General features: G+C 47.2%; 8 protein-coding genes across 8 annotated transcripts; 4 read left to right on the top strand and 4 right to left on the bottom strand.

The window, feature by feature from the left end:
- Window positions 1-1,121: 1,121 nt before the first annotated feature.
- Window positions 1,122-3,895, top strand: GLAREA_08117 (Zn2/Cys6 DNA-binding protein; the record flags this gene model as incomplete). Its single annotated transcript, XM_008090163.1, has 5 exons — window positions 1,122-1,391; window positions 1,444-1,532; window positions 1,578-2,431; window positions 2,483-2,603; window positions 2,653-3,895. The coding sequence occupies 5 exons, from the start codon at window positions 1,122-1,124 to the stop codon at window positions 3,893-3,895; spliced, it is 2,577 nt and encodes an 858-aa protein (XP_008088354.1).
- A 3,293-nt stretch (window positions 3,896-7,188) lies between these two features.
- GLAREA_08116 (uncharacterized protein) lies at window positions 7,189-8,081 on the bottom strand (the record flags this gene model as incomplete). The annotated part of the gene is made up of 4 exons (XM_008090162.1): window positions 7,189-7,297; window positions 7,354-7,493; window positions 7,541-7,782; window positions 7,835-8,081. The coding sequence occupies 4 exons, from the start codon at window positions 8,079-8,081 to the stop codon at window positions 7,189-7,191; spliced, it is 738 nt and encodes a 245-aa protein (XP_008088353.1).
- An 839-nt stretch (window positions 8,082-8,920) lies between these two features.
- On the top strand, window positions 8,921-10,258 carry GLAREA_08115 (uncharacterized protein; the record flags this gene model as incomplete). Its single annotated transcript, XM_008090161.1, has 1 exon — window positions 8,921-10,258. The coding sequence occupies one exon, from the start codon at window positions 8,921-8,923 to the stop codon at window positions 10,256-10,258; it is 1,338 nt and encodes a 445-aa protein (XP_008088352.1).
- Window positions 10,259-11,803: 1,545 nt separating this feature from the next.
- GLAREA_08114 (ALDH-like protein) lies at window positions 11,804-13,321 on the bottom strand (the record flags this gene model as incomplete). Its single annotated transcript, XM_008090160.1, has 2 exons — window positions 11,804-13,216; window positions 13,265-13,321. The coding sequence occupies 2 exons, from the start codon at window positions 13,319-13,321 to the stop codon at window positions 11,804-11,806; spliced, it is 1,470 nt and encodes a 489-aa protein (XP_008088351.1).
- A 723-nt stretch (window positions 13,322-14,044) lies between these two features.
- Window positions 14,045-14,809, bottom strand: GLAREA_08113 (uncharacterized protein; the record flags this gene model as incomplete). The annotated part of the gene is made up of 2 exons (XM_008090159.1): window positions 14,045-14,400; window positions 14,458-14,809. 2 exons carry the CDS (start codon window positions 14,807-14,809, stop codon window positions 14,045-14,047), a joined length of 708 nt encoding a protein of 235 aa, XP_008088350.1.
- Window positions 14,810-15,607: 798 nt separating this feature from the next.
- On the top strand, window positions 15,608-16,850 carry GLAREA_08112 (NAD(P)-binding Rossmann-fold containing protein; the record flags this gene model as incomplete). Its single annotated transcript, XM_008090158.1, has 2 exons — window positions 15,608-15,902; window positions 15,949-16,850. 2 exons carry the CDS (start codon window positions 15,608-15,610, stop codon window positions 16,848-16,850), a joined length of 1,197 nt encoding a protein of 398 aa, XP_008088349.1.
- Window positions 16,851-17,691: 841 nt separating this feature from the next.
- GLAREA_08111 ((Trans)glycosidase) lies at window positions 17,692-18,546 on the top strand (the record flags this gene model as incomplete). Its single annotated transcript, XM_008090157.1, has 1 exon — window positions 17,692-18,546. One exon carries the CDS (start codon window positions 17,692-17,694, stop codon window positions 18,544-18,546), a length of 855 nt encoding a protein of 284 aa, XP_008088348.1.
- Window positions 18,547-18,757: 211 nt separating this feature from the next.
- On the bottom strand, window positions 18,758-20,198 carry GLAREA_08110 (Acyl-CoA dehydrogenase NM; the record flags this gene model as incomplete). Its single annotated transcript, XM_008090156.1, has 2 exons — window positions 18,758-19,792; window positions 19,863-20,198. The coding sequence occupies 2 exons, from the start codon at window positions 20,196-20,198 to the stop codon at window positions 18,758-18,760; spliced, it is 1,371 nt and encodes a 456-aa protein (XP_008088347.1).
- Window positions 20,199-20,664: the final 466 nt, after the last annotated feature.

Below are 20,664 nucleotides of genomic sequence, written 5' to 3'. Positions count from 1 at the left end.
TACCGACTCTTTTCGATACAGCGATCCTTCTCTCCTGACAGCATTTTTAAGTGATTCAGATTGCGTAAACGCAGCCAAAGTTGTGACTGAGTTGTGACTTAGTTGTGACTTTCTACAGGAGTTTGTTCGGACCATCGCATCTAGAACACGAGCTTGTACAGAGCTACCGCAAGTCCGGCAAGGCATAGCGTCGCTCAATAATGTGATGGCAACGCCACGATGTCAGAATGGCCCGATTGCTAAGCTGCCATTCGTAACCTGGAAGCGGGCAAGACCACCACCTGTGGGTGTCAAAATGAGGATCCATTTATGACAATATGCTGAGATTATGGGGTGCTGGCGGGAGGGATGGATCCCATTCAAAAGTGGGAAGCGGAGTACCCCGCAAGGTCAACAATACCTTCTCGGTGGGTTGAGACATCGGGGGTCAACCATACTTCCAACACATGCATTCATATCTGCTCGATAAATTAAGATTACACTTCGATACAACAAGCTTGATGCCCTCACATCTCTAATACTGAGGCGATTATAGTTCCATCTCATTTTTTCTCTCATAGCAGATCAGAGTCTGGCATTCGTACACAGAAACGAGAGTGCTAGTATAGAGCAACGCAAACTAGTCATGCAAATCGAGACAACCCTGCCGACCGAGTCAATTGACTGGTCTCTGACACGGCTCTAGTACGACAATGGACATATTTCAAACGCCACCATACAGTTGGTTGAGGCCGTTGCGGGGAACAACGTCCCCAAATGCGGTTAATCCTTGAGCTGAAGACGACGCTTAATCCTGGGGCGTGCATTGCGTCGGAATCCGGGGCGGTTGATTGGGATCAACAGCGGTATGGGGGTTCTGGGGATGCTCTTGGCTGGGATTTAGAGCGGGGAAATATGGGCCATCACAGCGTAGTCTGCCCCAAGCTTCTTGGGGATCGGAACGGGCACTTACTGAGTCCAAGGGACCTGACATCTTTGCTGTGTTTTGCCTCTCTTTGCTGTACGTACGAACATCGTCATCTCTTGAATGCTCGTTTATTACTTTGCTTGACCTTTCATTGTTATTTTGTAGATCAGAAGGTCCAACTCTCTTAATCTGTTGACAACATCTCGAGGTCTCTATGTCGATGCGTATAAACAGCTTGTTCGAGCACGAGGCCCTGATGAAACGACACGCAGAACAAAATGAAAGTCCCAATAACACTTCTGCTTCTGTCATGACTACAACGATATTCGAAACACCAGAAGAGGGCCAGCATAGTCATGCATCGCCTCCAAAGGCAACAGCTTCCAATTCACAATCAAATACTACTTCGAATTCTTCAAAGCCTGCTACTCAACGACATCGCGCTTCTATAGCATGTGCATCGTGCCGGGACCGTCGGATCAGGGTGAGTTCTATATATTTGCACACTTCAACACTTTGGCTGATGCTTGATATAGTGCGTTGTGCCAGCTGGAGAACAAGAATGTACGCAATGTAAAAGATCAAAAACCGAATGCATAATAAAGAATGATGATGAACGAAGAAGGTGTGTCGAGCTGGGTGCCTTTCATATGCTTGGCTAATATTTCAGACCAATATCCAAAGCATACATGTCTTCTCTCACAGATCGTGTCGCGCTGCTAGAAGGCATGCTGCAAGAAACTGGAAAGGAGATTCCACCTGCGTCCTACCCTCCGAAAACTCGAGGTGAGGCTACTGCGTCGCAGAACAATAACCAAGAAAATTCTCAGAACCTGTCTGGACCTCCGCCAGCGCAGAACACGACACCGAGAAGCATAGCAGACGAGTCGACCGACGGAGATAACGGATATCAAAATGAGAGTAATCTGTCAAATAGCATGATGGAAACTCATCCTCCGCCGAGGATTCAACCATCGAAGAAAGAAGGTCTGGTACATATGTTACTTTCTACTCGGGGCCATCTGAGCTTCGATCAACTCAGTGGTCGCTTACGATTTTTCGGTCCCGCATCGAATTTTCACATCTACGCAGATAACAACAATGAAGTCGATACTCGAGAAACGCCCGAGCAGGTGCGAAGAACGGAACGAATAATACGATCACTAACCATCGAGACTCATGATTATCTGATGGATCTGTTCTGGGAATACTACAATAGTGTACTTCATATTGTGCACCGAGAAGCTTTCAACGAAGATATGCAGAATGCTAATAATAAATACTATTCTGGGTTCTTGCACATCAGTATTTTGGCGATGGGCTATAGATTTGCGGATCTGGAAAGAGAAGATATGAAGAAGATTACATTAGGAAACCGAGAGTGTACATTACATCGAGAGGCGAAATATATGCTTGATATGGAATTGGAAAGACCAGGTGGGATACCCTCGGTACAAGCGTTTTTGTTACTCGGAGATTTGGAGTGCGGAGTCGGACGTGATAATACTGGTTGGATGTATGCTGGTAAGATTTCATCTTCTGAAGGTCAAATTTTAGTAGCTAATCGAGAATCAGGAATGGCAAACAGGCTTTGCTTCGATCTCGGATTACATTTGGATTGCCAGAATGACGGACTTCCGGAGAAGGAAATACAAATACGACACATGACATTGTTTGCTTGTGTAATTTATGACAAGTAAGTGATTCTCCCTGTTTGACTCAGTGTTTAACTAACATCTAAGCAGATACTGGGCATTGTTTCTCGGTCGACCAACAGGTATCAAAAGCCAAGATCTTGAGATGTACCGCTTGTCCAAACAGTTCGCTTGTCTGTCTGCTTGCAAACCGGCAGGGGTTCAGAAGAGCTTGGAAACACAAATCTACGAAGAGCTTCTCGACTTGATGGAACTGGCAGGCAAAATAGCCGAGATTCGAGATTCAGGGGCTCAAAGTGCACAAGACGTCGACAAAGCAAACAGCGCATATCTATACGTTATGAATCTCGACCGCCAGCTACAAACCTGGTACAGAAGACTTCCAGAAAATTTAGCTTGGAATCCAGAAAACATCCAAACAGCACCATTCTCCTTCTTCCTCCTCCACCAACAATACCACTGCAGTCTAATCCTCCTCCACCGACCCTGGGCCAAATACGAAGATCCCACGCCCGCCAACTCAGACGACGGCCACGACGATGACACATACATGAACATCGACGACAACCATTCCTTCATGTCCCGCTCCATCTGCACCCGCCAAGCCATCCGCGTCGCCCGCATTTTCTGGCACCACCGCCAACGCTTCAACACCCGCCGCATCTTCGTCACAGGCATCCAGCACGCCGGTACCGCCGCCACCGCCCTCGTCGCCGCTCTCGCCTTCATCAAAAACCCCGCAGACCGCAGGACAAACATGCAGTACCTCGAGTGTCTCGCCTCCGCCCTCGGAGACATGTCATATACCTACCAGCCCGCCGCCTCCATGTCCTCGATTCTCCAAGGCGTCATGCTCGAACTCCAAACCCCCTCTTCAAAAACCCCGCCCCCCGATTTCCGCTACCTGCGCAACGACAACATTCTCATCCCCGCGCGCCGCGAAAGCACAACCGACGCCTCCGACCTGCGCACCTTTAAAAAACGCCAACTCTCCAAATCCTCAACACGACCTACAACACTCTCCTCCACCGTCTTCGCCACCACGCCCGCCTCTTTACCGTCCCAAACTATGAGTTTTCCCGCGGATAATGGGGAGGGCTACGTGATGATCACGCCAAGAAGCGAGAGGGCTGTCTGGCCGACGCTGAATAATGAGTTGAATCCGCTGGATTATCCGATGACGTTTACGGGGATGGGGATGGGGAATACGCCGTTGAATTGGTTGGGGGAGGTGGGGAGTCCGTTTGGAGGCGGGGAGGAGGGGGGGCAAGCAGAGGGGGGGACGGGTGGTGGGGGAGGGAAGAATACGGAGTTGGATTTTTTTAGTTTTTGAGAGTTCATTAACTCGGAGGAAGTCGGTGGGAGTGGAGATGCTGTATGTGAATTTCTTGTTTGGGTGTTTAAGGGCTGGTTTAAGAGCGATGGTGTTTGGTGTTTTATGATATTTTGACATGGGTTACGGGTTGGAAGAGGTGGAGTTATGTTACTTACTCTTCCAAGAGATCATGTAGAGAATTCAGGAGCTTCAAGAAGAATGAGAGATTCAAGAGGTAAAGAATACACAAGACTAGTATCTCGGAATCCAAGTGACTATCTTCACGTATCTTGAAACAAGGTTGGTCAGTAAAAACAGTTAGCGAACCACGATTTGATCATCAAAACGAGAAGCGCAGGACAGGATTGAGAGAATTGAATGTCAATCCTTTTCAAGGTCATTCAATATTACTAATGCCAAAAGTGTTACGTCTACCTCTGCCCCTCTATTAAAAACATCTCACTGATCTCTTCTGCAAAACCAAATGATCCTGTCGCTAAGCGAGCCCCTTTCCCCCAACACCAATCCGCGAACCAAACCTACAAATTCCGGAACGATCTTTGCGACCATTGAATAGTTGTCCCACCTTCAGGACTCGAAAGCGCTTCTTCGTGTTTCAAACGTCAAATGTAAGACCAACACCCACCAGAAAGCTCCCGTAGACTGAGTGGACTTTTCATTTCATGTGTGACAAAAGAAAGAATTCTGTCGAAATCACTACTACCCTCAAAGGACAGACTGCAATCAGTTTTCTCCTCTGTCACCTAAGCGGGAAGATCGGGGAGCAGATAGCCTTCTCGCCAGTTTGTCCGAGCGGGTGAACAGGATAAGCAGTTTCTTGAACACAGGACAGGAAAGGAGTGAACAAATGCTAACATTACTGGGGCTTTCCTGGTTGAGATTGTTGAAGAAGGCAAAGAAGGCGATGTTTGTGTTGATGAATCCACTAAACAACAATTATTTATTGCACAAAAGCTGAATTTGAAGTCGAATTTCAAGAGTCTAGAAAAAAAGAGTCAGCCAAAGTGCAAAGGCTGGTGAATACACTTCTTCAAAGGGAAGACTGGGTAAAGAGCAAAAGATTCATCTACACCATCTTCCCCCGTCCGCATGGTGATTCTAGAAGTCAGGCCGAGAGAACAACCTCATCTACCAAGACGACTATTGTTTCGTCCGAAGACAAAACTGAAAGGCATAGGCAGAACGAGAAGAATGGAATGTGTACTCACAATTTGAAGTCAAAGGGGTCGAAGTCGAAGATGTCGAAAAGATGTGGAAGATGTCAAAGTCGAAGATAGATCTAAAAATGAGAAAGTCAGCCAAAGTGCAAAAGCTGGTGAGTACACTTCTTCAAAGGGAAGCGGGCCGGGAGCAAGAGCTCATCTACCTCGCTTCTATTGTTTTGGAGACCAAAACTGAAAGGGTGATGGCAGAGTGGGAAGAATGGGGTGTGTACTCACTATTTGGAAGATGCTGGAAGGCGGAGAATTGATGAAGGCGAACGAAGAGGATGAAGGAAGAGGAATTGAGAGGTGCGAGGGGGTTGGTTATATAGGAAGCACAGGAAGTCGTGGAATCGAGGTCGCGGATCTGCGAAGAGGTTGAAGACAGCTATTGTGGATTCATAACAGCCATTGTGGATTCCCTCTAGCGTTTTCGCGAGTTCAACACGCTAGTCCGTGGTTTAGACACATCTAGCTCAGGGTTGTCTGAGAATGAACTTTAAATATAAAACAACATTCCGAGAGGGGTTGAATGGACCCGCTATCGAGAAACACGTTACGGTGCTAATGAGAAAATGGGTTCTGCGCTGGTATGAGCGGAGTGTTTGAGTGGTGCTGAATGAGGAAGTGACGATGGGTTGGAGAGGGATGACGCTAGTGAGGAGGGGAGGGTCAAAATTATTTCGCGACTGGTGAGCTGTCGGACAATATGAATGACTTGAAATTCTTTGCATCTTGGATCATGTGGCGAAGGGAGAAGCTAGGATGGTAAATAATACGGAAGTTGTTTCCATGATACTTCTGAAGACTATGGTTTTGAAGTACGTTGGATTCGAGATTTGAAAGCGCAACTGTTTATCACCGAATTGGATTATTTCCCAGTAGCAGTGACTTGAGAAAACAAACACATATTTGTCTGAATCATTGTGCATGAAACATGGTGTTATGCTGAAGTTTTGTGTGTTATATGACAATTCTTCAGGCAATTAATCTAATGTAGCTCATATGTTGAGGGTCTGGACATAGGCGTATACAATGGACTGAAGGGTCCTGCTTTAGGGCTTAAACACCAGCAACAGGCACCCAAAACACCATTGCTGCACTTGTGTTACGCTGAAAATGTAGAATACCATGATGGAGTGCTCATTTGGCTCGTTCAGATGATCATCTTCACTCGTCATGCACCTTCCTCAATCTCACCATTAGCGATTTAGTTCGCATAGCATCTTTCATAACATCAAGTTTAGAGCAGTTATACCATTTCGAGCTGAGTCGGCTTATTAAAATCTACCCATTCACTCGTTGAACTCCTTCAGCCGGCAATTCCACCAGGTGTTTAACCTTGCACATCTGCCATCGAACCAAACCTTCGAAGTAACCAACGTAGTGGACAACCCAGGAGCATTGAATGTATGACCATCCTCATGGAAAGCAGCATCAAATGTAGACTTGGTATCCAGCTCTAGCTTTGAATCCAAAAAAGAGAATCACGTATGGAATGGTACATGAGCCCAACTCAAACAAGCAGTTCAGCCTAGAAATACGACAACATGATCCCAAGAAAACACGTCCCACCGACGTCCTTAGACAGTAGAACAGACTAGGAACTAATGAACTTCCGGAAAGTCCTAAAAACTGCACTAACAATGCAAAAACGCCCCCCATCCCCCCATCCAATGCGCTTTGACGAGATACACAACACTGAAAAAGCCCGTTATCAAAGGGCTGAACTCAAACCATCCGACAGACTCTCAAGATGGGTAAGTGAGGGATTTGGAGGAGCAATTTGTTCAGCGATTTGTGCAGTAAGAATCGCAGCTCGTCGAGATGATCTGTGATCTGGTGTGTATTCGACGTGACCTTCTCCCCGTGCACAGCGAGTATTTCCATGCAGAACTGCGCGCACCTCAGAGCCGCAAATTGAATTCCAAAGATACATTTATTCGGCTGAAGAGTATTGCATGGCATCAACTCGGATTGAATGGCTTTGTAGACTAGGCGCTTGCCTTTCCATGAGATTACAACTTGTGATTCGGAGGGGTATACCGAGATATAGGGGTATTGTTTGAACTATGCGGTTATCTGACACTAATTTATTTGTTGTCCATGTACATTTCCCTGCCCGAGACTTAACCCTTTGGCATGCGGGCTCTTGTTTCGCTCATCCAAAAAACCAGCTGGCAATCTATATCCAAATCTGCAAGTGACACATTAGTGAGATGTCTAGAATCGCGGAGCAGAGAGTATACATACCGACAATTATCACATCTGCAACCAGGATAAAAATGGTGATCACAACCCCATTTATAGTCTCCAGGATTTCCACAACACGTCCAACGAAATCCCATCGGCCACGCCTCGTAGAATTTTTCAAAATTGCACTTCATTTCCTCCTAGAGCGACATTAGCCCAATATCTCACAACCAATCCATGAACCCACCTCGAATTCGGCCTTCAAAGACGGCGACTCATCCGCCTCAGTCGCACCCCATCCCAAACCTTGCTCCGGCGTCTCCCAAGTCACAACCTCCAAACTCCCCGAATGTCTCCCGCCATCCTCGCATTTCCTATGTTTCTCAGGCACATTCGGCCACACGGTCGAGTACTTCTTCCCATCTTTCGTCACTGAGGGTTCCGGAATTGGTTCTTCGGGACGGTTGAAGATGGAGGTGGAGAGTTGTTCTGGCAGTTGTATTAGACACGGTTTCCTCGCAGGAATGCAAAGCGCACGTACCTTTCTCCTCTTCTGGTGGGAAGATGGCGAGGTAGATTATCACGGAGCCGACGGCGATGGTTACCAGGACTAATATCTCGGCTGTATTCATACTCGTGTCATCAAGAATGGGATGGTTGAAAGTCGTGGGTTTCTGCGATCTCTGAGATTTCTCTCTACGCGACGATTTGCGACGAGGTGACGCGACGCTCGAAGGATCACGGACATGGGCCACTTGGGATGATTCTGCTCCTGATTCCTTTGACATTGTCACCGATGCGACCAATATGATGGGTCATCTTGGATGCGACGACGAGGTGGTCTGAACAGCGAATTGAATTATTACATGTTGATAGGTGGTAGCGGTAGCTGGTAGTCGCGAAGCACATAGTGTTAGTCGTATACCTCGTAAAGTGCTTACCAGATTTCGATGCCGAGGCCAGACTGCTCCAGCTATGGAACCCCTGGATGGAGTTACAAGTACATCACTCTCTGATATACTGCTCCGGATGATTTGTTTGAGCAACCAATCCTCGTACCAACATTCTCGCAATATCTGCGTACAAATTACCTCATAAAGCCATATTATATCTATTACATCTATATCACCATCACGAACTCATAGTTCTTACCGCCTTATCCCACGTAGGGTCTATCTTGCAACCATATCAAGCGAACTGCCTGGTGATCGCGCCGAGTCTGTGCAGATGATGGTGGAGAGTTTTCGACCTGACACGCAAGATGACGATGTTTGCAGCATGCCCAGGTGAGCGGTCAACAATTTTGCGCCACGACAGCTTCATCCCACACGAGAGAACCAACCAAGCTTCAAGGCAAATGGAATTCATGCGCATCCTGCAGAGTCTGCTTTGTCCTGCATAAACATTCCGTTAATTGCCTCAAAGTGCCGGGACCTTTATATCTTCCTCACCATCGTCTTTCGCAAGCTATTGTATTCTCTTCGGCACCATCCGCGACTAGCAAGCTGTAGCACAAACCTTCCTCTCCGCTCGAACTCCACATATCTTCATAACGAGGACTATCTACTTCGAAGCATATCGAAGATTACCAAAACATATACAGTACCTCTAAGGTCTGTTAGGGAATATGGCAGCACCATTCATCGGATTAGGCCTCAAAGCCGCAGATGCCGTGATAGACAAACATTTCCACAAGATCCCAGACAAATACGTCCACGTCGACACATATACACCCAAGAATCTACCACTCCCTTTCAAAAAGAAGAAGAAGTCGACACGAGAGGGCGGTCAAAGTCGATCTCCAGATGACGAGACGAGATCTCGATCACCTTCGCCAGAATATGATATCGAAGAGATAGACGAAGTTCCAATACAACGAGATATACCCAGACATTCGGGTGCAGCTCCAAGTCAATTTGTGAATCCTGCTACGGCTTATCCTCCGCAATACAGTAGTCTTCCACCGCATGTTAGAACAGAATATATCCCTCCTCCACCGATAGGAGTGGTCTATCCACCACCACCACCACCACAATCTAATGGGCAGTTCCCTCCACAACAAGCCTATAATCAGTTTCCACCTCCTCCGTCCCAACAATATCCTCCATCTCCACCTCAAACAGTAGATCCTTCCCAAGTCGACAGTCGCAGCTCAAGAGATCACAGACATCGACGCAGATCAGGAGGACGAGATCTAAGTCCCGAAGACGACCGTCGCAGTCGTGCCCCAAGACACATCCGAAGAAGCAGCCCCTACGATGGAAAACACACCAGCAGATACACCCCCAACGACGACACCGAAACCGAGTTCTACCGTTCCCGCCGCCCAAAACACACACGCCGAAGCAGTCCCTACGAACCCCCACGAAATCAAGAAATCTCCCGCTATGCCGCACCAGAGGATACCTATTCCGAAGCTTCAAACCTGCGGAGAGCGGAAACGGCGCCCAAAACAAGAGAATTGAACGCGTATGACGAGGATTACGATATTTATCGCTCGCGCGCCCATCGTCCGCGTATGGAAACCAGAAGAAGCAGTTCATTCCATGGTCGGGAATCGAATTACCAATACACCGCCACACCTCGCGACAGGAGACGTCGGCAGAACAGTCTCGGTTCTGGATCTCGCCGCTACGACGATGATGCTCCCAGATCTGAAGACGGCAAAGAAAACAACCAATTCTTCACCAAGAGCAAAGAAGGACTGCTTTCCGGCGCCCTAGGTGCCGTGGTTGGCGGATGGGCTGCGGATCGGTTGCAAAAGGGTGGATCCGGCAGGGAGAGGAAGAGTAGTGGGAAGGGAGGGGAAGATGATAAATTATTGACGCTTCTTGGGGCTGCGGTGGGTGGGTTGGCGGTTAATGCGTTGGTGGAGAAGAGGGAGGAGGGTAAGGCGAGGAAGGGGAGGGAGGAGAGGGTGAGGAAGGATGGGAGGGTTTATGAGTGGGATGATGGGTATAGTTAGGGTGAGATTTGAGGGAGGTGAGAGGTGATGGTCATGATCAAGTTAACGATTTAATGAGGTTCAAGGAGAAGATTTGGTGGTTACGATGACTTAAGAGGTTTAAGGTGTATGATGGGTGGACTGAGGTGATGATGTTACGAATTATGTATTATGAGTTACGATGTTGAGCATATACGTTGATCTTGGGGTTTGATCCCTACTTACTATTTTTAAATCTATACTCACTCACTCCTTACGAAAACACGAGTCTATAAAACCTTTTCACCATGCACAACAGACTAATCCGGAAACCCCTCATGTATCTAGATCTTCAAAATTTAAGATATATATTCCAGTCATTTTAGAGCCATAGATTTTGAGATTTGCCGGGACGGATGATGGTTGTGGGTTGAAAGTAGAATATACGTTTTCTAGACGATTCACACCACAGACTCACAGATTCGAAAACCGAGTCTCCCAAACCTCGTCAAATCCCATCAGCATCACCATCCCTTCGTCAAGACAAGAAATATCGTATCTCTCATTCTATCATCCCAATCTTTCCCGGCCTCGAGTACTCACTTTGAGGTGAAATACATGATGACATCTCTCCCACTCTTACCCACCCCATCTGGGACACACATTCGTCTTCGGGAAGCATTGTCTGTGATTCTGCATGCCCTCGGATTCAACTCCATACATATCTTTCGGCACACAAAGCGATATCTGAAAATGACGAACCTTCTGATTTGCAAACTTGAGATGGGCAAGTAAATCGTCGTGGATCTGAATCATGGGGTTTAAGAAGGGAGTCTTTTTACCTTTGTAGGTCGGAGAGGTAGGGAACTCAGGATCGTGTATGGTTTCTTGGGGGAAGAGTGTTAGTTTGGTCATGGTTATCTTTCTGCTTTTCGGAGATAGGATAAAACACAAAATCCCATCGGCGCTGGATAATGAAAGGTTATTCTGTAGTTCTGAGGGATGTTGCAGTGGCTTTTCGTGATATCTGTGCAATGAAATGTTTATTGATTTTGATGGAATCTCCGTTGATTTAACAAACAAATCGAACCTATCTTATAGTTTATTAAGCTTCGCATCGATCTATACGAACTTCCACTACAAATCCCATAACCATGGTGTGATTTGGACGACTTGTTTGGAAATTCGTGGACAACTACCAAAGTATCTATATTATTCGATTTTACGTGACCGCTAAGTGGTTCTCCCACGAATAACTTTTTTATTGAACAGCAAAAAACGGTAAATGTGGGTTTGGGTTACTAGTTTCTCAAGACTTGAGATCTGACGATATTGTAGGGTTTGATAATCGCAAGTGAGTATGTTTGGTAGTGCTTTACGACATCTGTGTGAACAAATTTCGCCAGAATGTTTACGGCTTTACTAAACTACCTATACCCCCTTTTACAGCTTCACTCACAAGTCAAACGCAGAATAGTTTGATATCAACGACTGCTTAGCACTGCGAAGATTGAGAAGTTATAGACATTATGAGAATCTCAGTCATCCAAGTCCATAACACAAAAACAAATCATCTATTGCACCCCCCTAATAATTCATATTAACCATAACAGTCTTCCTCTCCGTATACGCCAGCAACGCATCCCTCCCACACTCCCTCCCGATCCCACTTTCCTTACTACCCCCGAACGGGGTGCCCAACATCATCAAACTCACACAATTCACGCCCACCATGCCACTATCAAACGCGCTCGCCACCCTCAACGCTCTATTAACATCCTGCGTGAAAACCCCCGCCATCAACCCGAAATTCGTCGCATTACTGCGCTCGATGATCTCGTCCTCGGTCTTGAAACTATTAAGCACCGCGACGGGCCCGAAGATCTCCTGCGTCAGGAGTTCCGAGTCGGCGCCGACGTTTTCGAAGACGGTGGGCTCGATGAAGAAACCGGAGTCACCGACGCGAGAACCGCCTGTGAGGAGGGTGCCTTGGTTCTGCTCCTTGCCGCGGGAGATGAAGCCGGAAACGCGGTCGAATTGCGCTTTATCTATCAAGGGGCCCATGACGGTACCCTCTTTATCTGGATCTCCGATCGTCTTGCCCTTTGCTAGCAAGGCGTCTTTGTAACCCTGCACGAACTTGTCGTAGATACCTTCTTGCACATATACTCTCGTAGCAGCGAAACACACTTGGCCTGTATTGGCCGTGATAGCATTCGCCAACCAACTGACCGCATTCTCAAGGTTCGCGTCGTCAAACACTACAGCAGGAGACTTTCCACCCAGTTCAAGCGTCACACGCTTAAGATTCGAGCGTGCAGCTGCTTCCTGGATACGTTTCCCCGTTGGGATCGAGCCCGTGAAACTCACTTTACGGATCCGCATATGACTTGCAATAAGCGCACCAGTCGAGCCATCGCCAGAAAGGACTTGAAATACTCCTGGCGGGAACCCAGCTTCCTTGATCAACGGACCGAGAGCAAGAGATGCAAACGGTGTTTTCTCAGACGGTTTGAGGATGAAGCAATTCCCGGTTGCGAGCGCAGGCGCGGCTTTGAGACCAACCGTCCCTAATGGGCCGTTCCATGGCACGATACCAGCTGTGACGCCGAGCGGTTCGTTGCGGACGATTTTCAGAAACCCGTCTTCTTGCGGGAACGACTCGCCGGCGAACTTGTCGATCCAGCCGGCGTTGTATTTGAATGCTTCAGCCGCCATGCCGGTTTCGAAGGCGCCAAAGGAGCCATATGGGGCCCCCAAGGTGATGCGCGTCAGTTCGGCGAGGGACTTGCCGTGTTCTTCGATCAAGGATGCAAATTTGAGGAGGATGTCTCGACGGGCGATGTTGGTTAGTTTTTTCCAGGCTGGGAGCGCTTTTTCGGCGGCTTTGACGGCGGCGTCGACGTCGTGTTCGTCGGCTAGGTCGACGTCGTCGGCGATGAGGGAGCCGTCTTTGGGGTTGTAGAGGGTGAGTTTTTTAGAGTTTTTGGAGGAAACGAACTAGGTTTTGATTAGTTGGGTTTGGAGGATGGGATTGGGAGGGTATACCTCATTGTTTATGAAGAGCTGTTTTGGGAGGTTGGTTTTGCTGAATTCGAACGCCATTTTGGGTATCTTTCTCTATGTGATTTTGTAGACCCTGATGCTTGAACTTAAAATTGTATTCTGAGAGAAGAAACAGAAAAGAAATCAACAAGTGAGGAGGGGTAAGTGGAAGCTCTCTCCCAAGCCTTAAAACAGTTACACATCAGTCCTCAACCCCTCATCTGATCAGCATGGTCGTCGCACGTCGGACTTAATGGTTTAACACCCGATAGCCAAGCAAGCTGGGGGCTCAGGGTACTGCTGCTGCTACCGTTCATGGTGGCTGTTGCTGGTTTGAAAAACGCGTCGACGAGGAAGACCTCGGATGCGGTTACTTATGTCGAGTCAAGATGGGAAGGGTTGTGGAGGTGATTGAGTCGGTGAGTGTGGAGAAAAGCGGGAGACTTTAGCGAGGACAGGGGGCCAAAATGTGGGGTAATCGTCTCTGACATGTGAGACAAGAAGGCGGTCCGAATTAGGGGGACACCGTTGATAAGTAGTGGATTTATAGTTTTTGAGGGGTTTTGAGCTGATGAGTCTCATGTGAAAGTAGAAACCAAAAGTTTTGCACGAATGTTTCGAGAAGGATAGACAAGGATAGACAAGGAAGTGGGATTCATCCTCGCAGTTGCGTATCTGGGATTTTGATAAATGACATTGATGCATAAGTCAAAAATTCGTAGTCAACCACCAAGGTTTCCCAGACTCATGTACAGAGGTCTTTCTCAAAAAGAAATAGCTCCCTCAGATATTCGCCTTCATATCAGCAAGTTCCTTCTCAAGCCTAAAAACCATAACCTCACTCCCCTGCAAACTACCCATAACCTTCTTCGCCCATTCCGTCTCAGCAGTCTTCTGCAACTCATCTTGCGGCAAAGTATCAACATCAAACTCATGCAGCGCTAAGTACTTTTGTGGCTCCCTCGGTTTCTCGAGATTCTTTGCATTGACCGCATTCTTGAGTTTATACCGACGAGTACGAACGTAACCTGTGCATTCAGAAAGAGTGCGGTAATGCTCATCACGGTACCAAGCATTGAAATCTTCATCGGTTCCTTCGGCTGGTGTTAGACCGGCTGAGATGACGAGTTTTGCTGGTCCTGTTATACATTTGTTAGCTTTGACTTCGTGGGAAGTTGATAGAGGATATAAAATACCAGATTTGGTGCCCTGCTTCTGGAAGTCATCCACAAATTCATACCATCTAGTATCGAATTCGGCAACATCAAAACACTTTTTTCCACCACTTATATATTTCTCGCTCGTGACCGGGATGTCGAAGTATTGTTTACTTCCCAGGAAGTTGATATCTTTGACTGGGTAGAGAACCAGATACGGATGGGTATCAGATGGGTTGATATTGGAGTACCGAACTGCTGACGAGACTTGTTTTGTGATGAAGATGTCGGGGATATGTTCTTTATCGTACCATTCCAGGAATTTGGGCTCGGGAAATTCGGAGGAATTTGTGATGCGGGAGTTCACCCACAGAAGATGGTGTTTTGACATTTTCTTTTGTCCTTCCAAGTTTGTTGACAATTGTGAAATGTGTCCTCGAAAATGAAATGAAGCAGTGAGTTTCCTTACTCTGCATAGTGTTAGTGATAGTTCTGAGCAATTGGATTGTCTAGGAAATATTTCTTATCCTTTCACAATATCGTGGGAATGCAAACTAGTAAGGACAGCTTGTTACACCAAGTTGAGGCAGAAACAGATGGATTGATATGAGTCAGAATAAAACGGAAGGAAACTGCTTGTGTTATGGTCAAATTTCCTGATTTTAATTCTTGTTGAGTTGCGACCCAGTAATGTTGTTAGATGATATTGAAGTCTTTGGCAGGAGGTTTGCATTCAGTTGAGATCCCCATATTTCGGCTTTATGGCAAATAATCGGATCAAGTTAGTAACCCGTGCCATTCTCGAAACCTGGTTTTTAGCCATACGAATTACTTTACCTGCTCTCAAAGCTGTTGGCGGAAAACGATAAGCTGAGTACCTAGGTGGAAGCTACCAAGTATGGTGGGGACGGCGGGGTAGTGCTAGGCGGAAGGTGTTATCGGAGATATAAAATTGGTGCTTAAAACTGGTCGTGATCAGGCCCTCCATTCCTGTGGAAGCTCTAATGCAAGCCCGAGAAGAGCTAGGGAGGTCGATTAGCCAATAGACTTGCGCCAAAGAGAATACTTGGTGGGTTGTTGCTCACTTCAAAAGAGCTCCAACATTAAAAGTCCTCATTTATATTGATAAAATCAAAATATTCATCTTTCTTTCACGAAAGCTAATAATCTTCACAAGAACGAAATCAAAATGGGCAGTCATAATACAGAATCTGAGAAGAGCGCACTCATCTTTGGGGCATCAGGTGTAACTGGATGGGCCGTTGTCAATGAGATATTGCATGACTACCCCAAGAAGGGTACTTGGAGCAAAGTGCATGCTCTGACGAACCGACCACTGAAGCAAAGCGACTCGCTCTGGCCAGAAGATGAGAGATTGAACATCGTGAGCGGGATTGACCTTTTAAAAGGTACCCAGGAAGATTTGCAGGATGCTTTGAAAAGGATCGAAGGCATCGAAAAGGTGACACATGTGTACTATTTAGGTAAGTGAGTTCTTGAAGATTTGTGCAACAGGACTGAAAAAAATAGCATACAAAGCTTCCTCCGACTTCGCCCAGGAGTACAAAGATGCAGAAGCGATGTTCCGCCGCTCGACCATAGCAATAGATCATCTGAGCCCAGCATTGGAGTTCGTCTGCCACCAAACAGGAGCGAAAATGTATGGCTGTCATCTCCTTGAGAATCATCCAACAGATTACATTTCCGTCCCTCTGAAGGAGTCACATCCACGACTTCGGTCACCATATGGCGATGGTCTGTTCTACCACCCACAGCTAGACTTCATTGCAGACTTTGCTAAAGACAAGTCTTGGAATTGGTGTGATACACGACCAGACATCATCATCGGATTTGTTCCAAACCAAAACTTTTACTCCTTAGCAACATCGATAGGAGTCTTCCTCACATTATACGCTGAGGTGGAAGGAAAAGGTGCCACATGTCCGTATCCTGGATCGAAAAAGGCATGGGTAGCGAAGTCTCATGACAGCTCCAGTGACATGATTGCTCGTCAGTCCTTGCATTTGTCCCTGACGCTGCCCAAATCTCAGAAAGGAGAAGGGTTCAATGTTGCAGACGCCAAGGCACCCTCAACTTGGGAGCACAAGTGGCCAGACCTATGTTCGTATTTCGGACTGAAAGGGACGGCGCCGCCAGATGAGGGGGAGCCAAACGAAGTTAGGACCTATATCAAAAAGCACATCGACACGTGGAACAAGCTTGAGAAGAAACATGGATTGAAGACAGGTATCGCCGATTCGGAGATGACTTTCAAAGGCTTCGAGTATTTCCTTCTTACCCAGTTCGATTTTGATAGGCAGTATGATATGACGAAGATGTATGGAACTGGATTCAAGGAGGAGCGAAGCACGTTGGAAGCCTGGGGTGGAGTGTTCGATCGGATGAAGAAGGCGAACATTCTGCCTTCGTAGATATTGAATTGAGAAAATTGATTCCTCATGGATTGTTAGCTAGAAGCCTTCTTTCGAGGATCCTAATCAAGCTCGTGCTTTCTTGATGCGGTGGTTCGTGGTTTTGTTATGACGTTAATCGTGACTTCGTTCTCGCTTGTCTAAAAGAATTATAAGTACTCATGCGTCGTGTGCTTGCAACGTTATTGATCTCTATCTGGCTGTTGGATATTGTAGAGCAAAGATGGTTGAGGGGTTGATCTGATGATGATAGAGGGCGTGGAGGTATAAATTTTGGAGGCGGTCGATTTTGCTCCAGTCCCGATTGGGATTAGCACGTTTGCAAGGACGTCGCCTAAACTTCCAGTTTTTGAAGCAGCGATTTTGCTCCATCAACCATTGTTTTATCTCATGTTCTCAGTATCTACGTAAATGGCACTGTTCTATGCGACAAGAGGAAGACACTCCTGATATGGCGCTTTTGAAGATGAACCTTAGTTTTCGAAGCGCGTTAATTCAAGCGTCGAGCGCGACGCGTTACGATACATTTTCGTTCCGATTGGATTCGTTCTGGACGTAAAGCGGACGAGAAGACATTGAAAGACCCTTGGTGGTCTAGAGATATGTGGTATAAGAATATGTGTTGCATAAGATGATATACTCGATACGCCATGTTTGGTCAAGTGGCCGATCGAAAGGTTTGATCTAGTCGAAGAATGCTGCCGCGCTTTCTGTGCTAGCTCTCGCCAGGGAGCATTTTTATCTCATCACCGAGCTGTTTTCCGATAGCCTTTCGCTTTCTCTTTTCATTTTCGAGTCAGCATTGTGTTGTCAGCTTTCTATTTGAGTCATTCTTTTTACAATGAGAATCGGTACTAGTCTGTTCAGTGTCCTCTGCCTTGGGAATGTTGTCAGCTGCTCAGTCCTCTCCTCACTGAGAATACGAGCCCTGGATTACTGGAAGCCACAGCCTTCGCTAAAATGGCAAATCGTTCTCCAAGAAAGTCTTGGTAGTTTGAATATTTCAGGCGTGGATGTCTATGATGTTGATCTCAATACCACCTCAAAGGCGCAAATCACGACACTCCAGGCGAATGGAAAGAAAGTCATCTGCTATTTTTCTGCAGGTAGCTGGGAGAAATACCGGCCCGATCAAAGCCTCTCCGATCCAAGAGACATTGGCAACAAAATCGCAAAGGGAGAAACAAGTCAAGATGGATATTGGCCAGGCGAGAAGTGGCTCAACATCAGAAGTCCAGGAGTCCTAGGAATTATGTTTTCCAGAATTCAACAAGCAGCAGATAAAGGCTGTGACGCGGTCGACCCCGATAATGTTGATGGTTATGGAATCGACCAGTCTGGACCTAACGATAATGGCTTCAATCCCAAGACTGGCTTCAACATCACCCAAGCAGATTGCATCGTTTACCTGACAAGGCTTGCCACAGAAGCGCACAGCCGCGGTCTCGCAATTGGTTTGAAGAATGCCATAGAGATTGTACCGCAGATTGAACCTTTGGTTGATTTCGCCGTGAATGAGCAGTGTGTGCAATACAAAGAGTGTTCAACTCCCGCCAATTTATCGTCAATCAGAAACCTGTCTTTCATATTGAATACTCAGCAAAACTGCAGACCCTTTCGAAGGCCACTTTCAACAAAAGCTGTGCTTCTGGAGTGGAGTCGTCATTCTCGACAATCATCAAAGACTGGGACTTGACATCCAAGGCGAAGTGGTGTGATGGGACCAGCGCCCAGTGAAGTCTTAACACCGCCTGGATTTAGTATTCAATACAAACGTGTAGCTCAGCGCCGCGCCTACAGCTTCTCTAATTGCTCTTCATGTTATGTCTTTCGATTATCATGAATCAAGCCACATGCATTATCTTTCAAATAAGTTGCTTTTCCTAATTCTATATTCTAGCTTGGCATTATACATCAGGAGTAACACCATGGAAGGTCTCAACCTCTACACCCATCTCTTTCGCTGCCTTCAAATACTTCCGTCTATACTCCTTATTCCTCTCCAAGAACTTCTCCGCAGTCTTCAACTCATCTCTCCCAACCTGATGTCTATGCGCGCTATCAGGACCATCCGCAATCCTCACAAACCGAGCATACGTCCACATCTCCGGCAAAGGAGTATGCTGCGTAAGACCCTGACCACCATACAACTGCATACACTCATCAATAACCCTCGTCGCCATATTCGGTATCAAAATCTTCGACTGCGCAATAGCATATCTCCCAGCTTTATTACCATGCTTGTCCATCGTATCAGCCGCATTCAAAACCACCAACCTCGCCTGATCAATTTCCAACCTCATCTGCGCAATCCTTTCAATATTCGAATCAAAAGACCCAATCGACTTCCCCCTCGGCGTCTTCCTCGTATCAATACACCTAATCAACGCCAACTCATACGCCCTCTCACACTGTCCAATCAACCTCATACAATGATGAATCCTCCCCGGCCCCAACCTACCCTGCGCAATCTCAAACGCCCTTCCCTCCCCCAAAATGATATTCTCCACCGGCACCCGCACATCCTTATACACATACTCCCCATGTCCCTCAGGGGCATGATCATACCCCATAATCGTCAGATTCCTCACCTGTGTGATCCCCGGCGTGCTCGTCGGCACGATCACCGTCGAGTGCCGATTCCATTTATTCGGATTCTCTGGATCGGACAGCCCCATGAGGATGTAAAACTTGTTCTCGGAATTCCAGATACAATTCCCATACAATTTCCGCCCGTTAATCACGTACTCGTCCCCCTCACGCGTGATTCGACAGCCAATTTGCGTCGCATCGCTAGACGCAACGTCTGGCTCTGTCATCGAATACGCAGACGATGCTGTTCCGTCTAGTAGTGGCTGTAACCATTTCTTCTTCTGCGCCGGCGTGCAGTATTTCGCTAGTAATTCAATATTCCCCGTCTCAGGCGCATGGCAATTCATCGTCTACCACGCCCTCATAATTAGCCATCTCCCCTCATCTAAATCCCTCTTCACCCTCCGAAATACCACATACCTGCTGCGCCCAATAAACCCTCCCCATAATCTCCGCACAACACGCATACTCCAAATTCGTCAGCCCTGGACTCTCCTTGAAATGCTTCGGCAGGAACAAATTGAACAGTCCTGCGGCTTTCGCTTTCTCGCGAAGCTCGTGCATGAGCGGTTGAGTCGTCCAGCGCGATGAAGGGGAGGAGATTTGGGATTTCATGATCGGTTCGAGGGGGATGCATTCGTTTTCTACGAAGTCGTAGACGGCGGTTATTTTTGAGATGGCGATGGGTGTGAGTTTGGATTGCACCCATGGTGGGATGCGTGTGAAGGCTGGGTGGGAGAGGGTTGAGGTCGGCATTGTGAGGGTTTGAGGTGTGCAGAAGGGATGGATTGCGAGAGGAAAGGGTTTGGGGAATAATTTTTACATGTTTTCTACAAGTCGGCGTCGGTTCCTAAGTTCATACTCTGGCCGAGGTCGCGGTTCGAGATGTTGAATTGGAGTGCAGGGGAGCTGGCGATTGTGGGGTGCTGGGGTGCGGGAGTGCTTACCCGAACCCCTGAAATACGCGGGGGGGACCCCGCGATATGTGATTGGATGGGTTGGGGTGGTTTGTAGACCTCGAGATGGTTCAAGATGTAACGCAAGACCTTAGTGTACCGTTGTGTGCACGATAGACATTGGGTGGTACTCGAAGTGTTGACGCCTTGCGAAGTATCTAGCAATTCTCTTCCTCACTAACAACTTAATCTTTTCGCTTACCACGTCCTCCTCGATTCAACTCCTACCATCACTTTCCAAATCCAAACCGAAACCTTCACCAAAC

The sequence above is a fragment of the Glarea lozoyensis genome (assembly GCF_000409485.1).
Source record: "Glarea lozoyensis ATCC 20868 chromosome Unknown GLAREA9, whole genome shotgun sequence".
Taxonomy (NCBI): Eukaryota; Fungi; Ascomycota; class Leotiomycetes; order Helotiales; family Helotiaceae; genus Glarea; species Glarea lozoyensis.
This window is presented reverse-complemented; position numbering and strand designations above follow the sequence as displayed.